Source organism: Triticum aestivum, chromosome 1A (genome assembly GCF_018294505.1).
Source record: "Triticum aestivum cultivar Chinese Spring chromosome 1A, IWGSC CS RefSeq v2.1, whole genome shotgun sequence".
In the NCBI taxonomy this organism is placed as follows: domain Eukaryota; kingdom Viridiplantae; phylum Streptophyta; class Magnoliopsida; order Poales; family Poaceae; genus Triticum; species Triticum aestivum.
In genome coordinates, this window is record NC_057794.1 from 567704071 (window position 1) to 567710741 (window position 6671).

At 50.0% G+C, this 6671-nt stretch overlaps 1 protein-coding gene across 1 annotated transcript; it reads left to right on the forward strand.

Moving 5' to 3' along the window:
- Positions 1 to 1678: 1678 nt before the first annotated feature.
- On the forward strand, positions 1679 to 5453 carry LOC123068536 (uncharacterized). The gene is made up of 5 exons (XM_044491129.1): positions 1679 to 2064; positions 2626 to 3507; positions 3614 to 3694; positions 4380 to 4434; positions 4923 to 5453. Exons 1-2 carry the CDS (start codon positions 1810 to 1812, stop codon positions 3463 to 3465), a joined length of 1095 nt encoding a protein of 364 aa, XP_044347064.1. The 5' UTR covers positions 1679 to 1809; the 3' UTR covers positions 3466 to 3507; positions 3614 to 3694; positions 4380 to 4434; positions 4923 to 5453.
- Positions 5454 to 6671: the final 1218 nt, after the last annotated feature.

Consider the following 6671-nt stretch of genomic DNA (forward strand, 5'->3'; position numbering starts at 1 on the left):
GGCTAGAGTTTGAAAATTGCCCTATAGTGCCGGTTTGTGTCACAAACCGGTACTATAGGTCAGACCCCTTTAGTACCGGTTTGTGACACGAACCGGTACTAAAGGTGATCGTGGGGCCCCGACCTGACGCCAGCCTGCCATCACCCCTTTAGTACCGGTTCGTGGCACGAACCGGTACTAAAGGTTCAACACGAACCGGCATTAATGCATAGCCGTTCGAACCGGCACTAATGGTACCATTAGTGCCGGCTCAAATTCAAACCGGCACTAATGTGCTTCACGTTTGACCCTTTTTCTAATAGTGGTCATGCATAATTGCATATCATCAGACAAGAAATGAGAATGAATATAAATTGCAGGCATGGAGAGATGTGAAGCACTCTTCTCTTTAGAGGTAATGGATCTATTTGCAACATCAAGCTCATCTATAGCTTTCTCATCTTCTCCCAACTCAGTGACTCCCATGGACATCTTGTCTCCCTCAGTTAATTCTATGTCAACATCTTCATTCTCAATGTCCTCATCCAGATCATCATATCAATATCACCAATTTGCTCAAAGCCCTCCACCTTTTAGGATAACATAAATTTTTTCTTCTTCATTTCCATCAATGTTGAAAGGGGATTTTACAAGGGTCTCTGCAAGCAACCTTAACTCCCACAATCTTTTTTTGTGAACATGCCATTTCAATCAACATCAGTTAAAATACCAAAACAGGAGGCCACTTGATCAAAAACTTTCCAGGTGCACCATACCACTAAGCGGGTAAGCCCTGAATGGACATCCAAGTTTCAATTAATTCACCAAAGGATCCACACATGTGCTTTCCATCGTTCAGTAATTTTGACCAGATTATGGATGTGTGCTACTTTCTTAGGGCAGATATCATGGAAGCACGTAGCTAGCCCTAATTAGACTCTCGAAATGGCAGCACGGACACAGCCAGCTCGAGTGAGCTAGCTAGCTAGTAGTGGATCTTAGCAATCCGATCGATCAGCAGGTCACATTCAGAAGTCAAGACATTCCCAGCTATCACCGCCGGCGGCGCGCGCGGCAACGAGCATGCTTGCCAAGTGCGCGATGCAGCCGAGCCGGGTCGAACCAGGGCCGCCGTCCGTATGTCGCTGGAGCGCGCGGCGGGACGGACGCTGATGCGCGGCCACGAGATAGCTCCCCGGCGACCCTATATATGACTAGGTGGCTAGGACTAGGAGGTAGCATGTCGCAGCAGGTGAAGAGCGCGGGGGACGCGGCTAGCCCGGCCGGCACCCTCTGGCGGCGGCGGGAGGACGCTCGAGGGTTAGAGGCGTAGAGCTTGGCGGGAGAGCGATCGAGCGAGCTAGCGTGCGGCACGGTCGTGACGGCGCCTTGCCGGCCGAGCGCGCGCGCGGAGGACCCTCTCGGCTTCTCGAGACAGGCGCCGGCCGAGAGCTTGAGAGCAGAGAGACGGACGGGGCCGGAAGAGAGCTCCGTCGACGGACTGCGTGGCGGCCGGAGGTGGCACAGGGGCCAGACCGGGGGCGGCCGGCGACCAAGTCGAGGATGGAGATCGCGGCAGGGGCAGGCCGGCGTGCACGCGCCGCGGAGGCGGAGGCGGCTCGGGGCAGGGATGGAGGAAGGGAGGGAGAAGGGTAGCTAGCTAGGTCGGCCCAAGCAAATAGTATAAACAGACACCACCTCGCCCGACCCACTCACACTCTCACCTTCGTCTCGACCTCTTCTGATCCATCTCGTGCCGCCGCCCCAGCCCAAATCCCGAACCCTAGCCAGCGCCCCCGGCCCCCAGCCCAGATCCCTCCCCGCGCCGCCATGCGGATCCGCAGGTCTGCCGCCCGCCTGCTCGGCTCCGCCTACTCCGCCCCCGCGCCGCCGCAACCAGACCTCCCGCTTCCGCCCCCGCCCCCGCCCCCGCCCCCGCCGCCGCCAGTGCTGGAGCCCTGTTCCTCCCACGCGGGGGGCGACGGGTTCACGGCCGGGGGCGGGGGGACCTCCTCCGCGGAGCGGTGCGAGCTCAGCCGGTCGCCGTGGGAGCTCATGGCCCAGCTCGACCCCTCCGATCCCAAGGTCAGCACCACCTACCTCCCTCCCTACACGCTCTCCTCCGCGTGGCGTCCGCGCCCCTAGCTCACTCTGCTCCGTCTGGCGTCCGCGCCCCTAGCCCGCCTCTCCGGCAGAGGTCCCGTCCGGTTCTCGCCGCCCGCGCCGTCTGGTTCGTGCATGTCACTAGGGTTCCTCTGCGGCTTCGGGTGGGCGTGCCGCGTGCCCGGTGGTGGGGTTGATCTCTAGCGCGCGTTAGCTACCGTTCCCTCCTTGTAATTTGTGGCCGGCGGCGCCGCTAGGGGTTGGAATCGTCGAAATGGCCGCCGCCACGGGTTGGGGTCGCGGAGATTGCCGCCGCTATGGGTTGAGGTCGCGGAGATGGGCCCCGCTACGGGTTGGGGTTCGAACCGCGGAGATGGCCGCCGCTACGGGTTGGGGTCGCGGAGACGGCGTCCGGCCGGCCGGATTGAACCTGACAAGATCCACGCTCCATTTCAGCACAGTAGGCAGGCAGCTGGGGGAGGGGAAACATATTTGCGCTCTGCACTTTTGACTAACCTGCACTTTTGATTTTTCATTCTTCAGGAGGTGGAACACTTCATGGGGAAATACTTCGTCAGTGTCCCATGCCGGACGAGCTGGCTCTTCCAGGCCAGCATTCTTGCCGCCTCCATCAAGGGGGAGGAAGAAGGGGAGGGGAAGGGGGAGGACATGGCAGGAGATATGGCTGACGAGGTCTTTGCCAAACGGCGGCAGAAGGTTGCCAAGAAGAAGAGGACAGTCATGGAAAACAGAGGGGGTGAGAAGAATGCGTGGGGGCATAAGAAGACCACTGAGGTTCAGAGTGATGACGACGATTTCGTGGCTGACGGAGGAGGAGAACTTTGGGTGTGCAAGAAGAATGACGGCAAGAGGAGGTTTTGCCGCCGGCCGGTGAGCCAGCCTGATTCCTTTTGCATATATCACTCAGATCTTAAGTCTGCGCTGCCGCCGACTTCATCAGCGGCCTCCAAACCCTCCAGCAGCGCCAAGCCACGTAAGAGGAGGCGTGTCGATGCAGGTGAGGGGTACTTATACTACGCCGGGTTCGGCCCGTCCCTCAGCAAGAGGCAGAGATCAAGCAGCAATGTACTGGAATCTTTACCTGATGAGCAAGAGGAGGCACTGCCTGAAGAGCATACTGCAGGTCCAGCCCAAACTGTTGATGCAGACCATCAAGCGGCATCAGCACGCGTTGATGAGCCTAGGTGTGATGAGTTGGCCGGGATTGCGGGCGGCGACGAGGAGAGCAGCGACGACGCACTTGGCTGCAACGATGAACCCCGGGTTGTTGGCGTCAACGGCAACATCAAGAGGAAGAGCCCGTTTAAGAAGAGGTGGAGGAAGCCTGTGAAAGCTCGCTCACTCAAGTCATTGATGTGTTAGCACACTTATACCTGTACATGCATGCCCAATTGGTTCTCCATGGTACGTATTCATGGGTACTACTTTATCCAAAAAATCACACTACCATGGTGTTAGTGTGTTTGTAATATATTGTTCCTTAAATTTAATTCAGAAGCATACATGACAGATTCAGGTAGAGCTTGGCAGGATATTCAGATCATGGAAGATACCAACTCTGCTATGGATGAAGAATCCAATGCTTTACAAGGTACTGCAGTATACTCGAGTAATTTGTTAGGACTTAGGTGTGGTATTGGTTTATTTTGATCTGATGCTAGGCATAGTATTAAGACTGCTAGGGGACAAGTCGAGTCAGCAGTGCTAGTAGGTTGTAGTAGCGATTTCTTATCACTGCCAACTTCATCTACATTCCTCTCTGCAGTTCTTTAGGACCAAGACTGACATGGTTAGGGCCTGTACCATAGAGGTTGGGATTTTTGGACAGAGTATGCAGAGTTCACACATCTCCCCATGAAGAGATCAATAAAATTCCTCTAACTTTCACCTTATTTTCAAGCTATTTGATCAGATAATAGGCATCAATGCATTTTTAGGAGATATTATGATAATATTGAACTATATTGGCGTATGTGGACTGTAATTTGAGTTTGCAAGGCTCATTAATAGTACATCCTATTTGACGCCACAACTCACTTCTATTTATTCTGTTGCAGTCACTTGTATCTTGGTATTTTCCTTATTCCTTAAACATAAGCTAACACATGCAGTTTTGCGAAGTTTTCTGTTAAGTTCTCTGTTTTTATTCGTTTTCTTCAAGCTACATTTATCTGTATGCTAGCTCACACTGTCAAGTTCTCTGTTTTTATTTGTTTTCTTTAAGCTACTTTTATCTGAATGCTAGCTAACACATGATGACATTTGTATCCTTGCAGCCCTTGTGACGGAACTGACAGAGAAACTGGTTGCTGAAAGCAAATATCATTTGAGGTCCCTCCTTTTCCATTACCTAGTTCCTCACTATTGTTTTGTCAGTATATGCATGGGCGTGGGCTCAAGCAACAGCAATAACAGTGCCATGTTGTATTACCTGTTATCTATATTTTTTTTAAAGTTTTGATTTATTTGATTAGGATTATCATCGAAAGTGTATGTTTGAATCAGTGAATCAGGATTATATCCTAGCAGTTGGTTTATTTCGGTTCGATGCTAGGCATAAGTATTTAGACTTGTAGGGGACTGGTCGAGTCAGCACCTTACAAGGCAACTGTAGGTTGTAGTAGCGATTCGTTATCACTGCCAACTTCATCTACATTTCTCTTTGCAGTTGTTTAGGACTGAAACTGACATGATTAGGGCCTGTAGCATACAGGTTGGGGGGAAAATAGTGTTAACTGTGGATCTCGTGGCCAACTAGAAACAAACAAATTGATGGCATATAAACTGGATATTGGCTCAACCTGTGGTCTTTATCGCAGGCAAGGAACCAAGCAGAAAGCCATAAACAGGTGGGGTTGTTCCAGCAAGTAATGGACGAAGTTTCCGTTGGGATGGTGGCCTGTTGGGCGGACATAATCAATCAATAGGACTGAAGGGGTGCAGCAAGCCTGGGGTGCTGGAAAATGAAGAACCGCCTGACACCGTATCAACAACAACATATGAAGCTCTGTCTATGCTCTGAACTTTATCCTACCCTGGCAGGAGGATGACATCCATCTCTTTATCCTGTCCTGTGGAAGAACCCATATGGTTTTGTAATAGTGTAGTATACTGTATCAGGTTGTGGAAAAATGTTTGTGGGCGAAGGTTCTCTTATGTTATGCGGCGTCGTCGAGTGGATAGCAATGATGTATTCAGTGTGAAGAATGGGTTCAGCAGTCAGCACCATGTTTTTCTTTTTCCTTTTTCTATAGTACTGGACATAGATAAAAACATTTGTCTGCTGCTCACTGAAACAGGGGAGGCGCACGGCAGTGCCCAATTTCAGCATAAAACCATTATCCATCCAGTGCCAACTGCCAGCAAGATACTCCCTCCGTCCGAAAATACTTGTCATCAAAATGGATTTTTAGATACATTTCTTTTTATCCATTTTGATGACAAGTATTTTCGGATGAAGGGAGTACATATCCAGTGCGAGGTAAAACTGAAAAGAAAAGAAAATATGCTGACGTCTGTTGAATGGACAGGCAGGTGTGGTTACGTAACTGTAGTCCATCACACCGTGTCAGTTAACTGTAGATCATCTTGTTCTTGCTCTTCATATTCAAACTCAAACAGAAGAGTGAATCACTGAGATGCCTCGTCTCAGTGAGAGACCCTTAATTTGTCACGCAATAATAATCCCTGCTACGGTTTTTTTTAAACATCAGTACAGACACAAGCGCTCATATAACATATCATTTTGAAATTTACAAAGTCACCGTGGGCATCTCCTTAATTCAGGAATAAATGCGAGCACCAGGATTTGAACCCTGATGGGCTGAGGATACCACAGTCCCTCAAACCATCCAATCACATGTTGGTTTGCTAATCCCTACCACGGTTGATAATAGTACAATTAAGCAATGGATGAATGGATCCAAATAATCTTGCACTGCTATGTATGTACCCATAACCCATCCCATGTAGTTGACCCACGCCGCTGTTGATATGGAGTTATAGCGAATTTCAGCGAGAAAACCTGCATCGTAAAAAACGCTGTCCTAATGCACACGACACCTCTACTGATCCGGCTTGCAACCCATTTTTCTTTTTCTTTTTTGAAAAGAAGGTTAAAACCCCCAGTCTATGCATCATTACGCTGCACACAATCATTTTTTAATTATAGTTGATGCAAGGTGTGTCTAGCCTGTCGCGTTAGTAAGATGGGAAAAAGACACAATGGGTGGTATTCTAGAGAAATTCTGGACGATGGAGGCCAGACTTACATCGTCATTTGAAGGATGGCTAACGGGGGTTTCCGCTTTGCCTGTCCCATTGCTCTGATAAGAGCAACTCTAACCGATCCCTATAACTTAACCCCTCAAATGGCTCCTTATACTTGACTCTTTACATTTGCTCCGCTAAAAAAGAGCGGTTCCTAGCCAAACCCCTAAACAAGAACTTCCTACAGCTTACATTTGACTTATGTATTTCGTCGAACACTTACAATTCACCACACATACAAATACCGCAGTTGGCTAATTAGAAAGAATGTTATATGATGGTGGATCATGTAGCTTGTT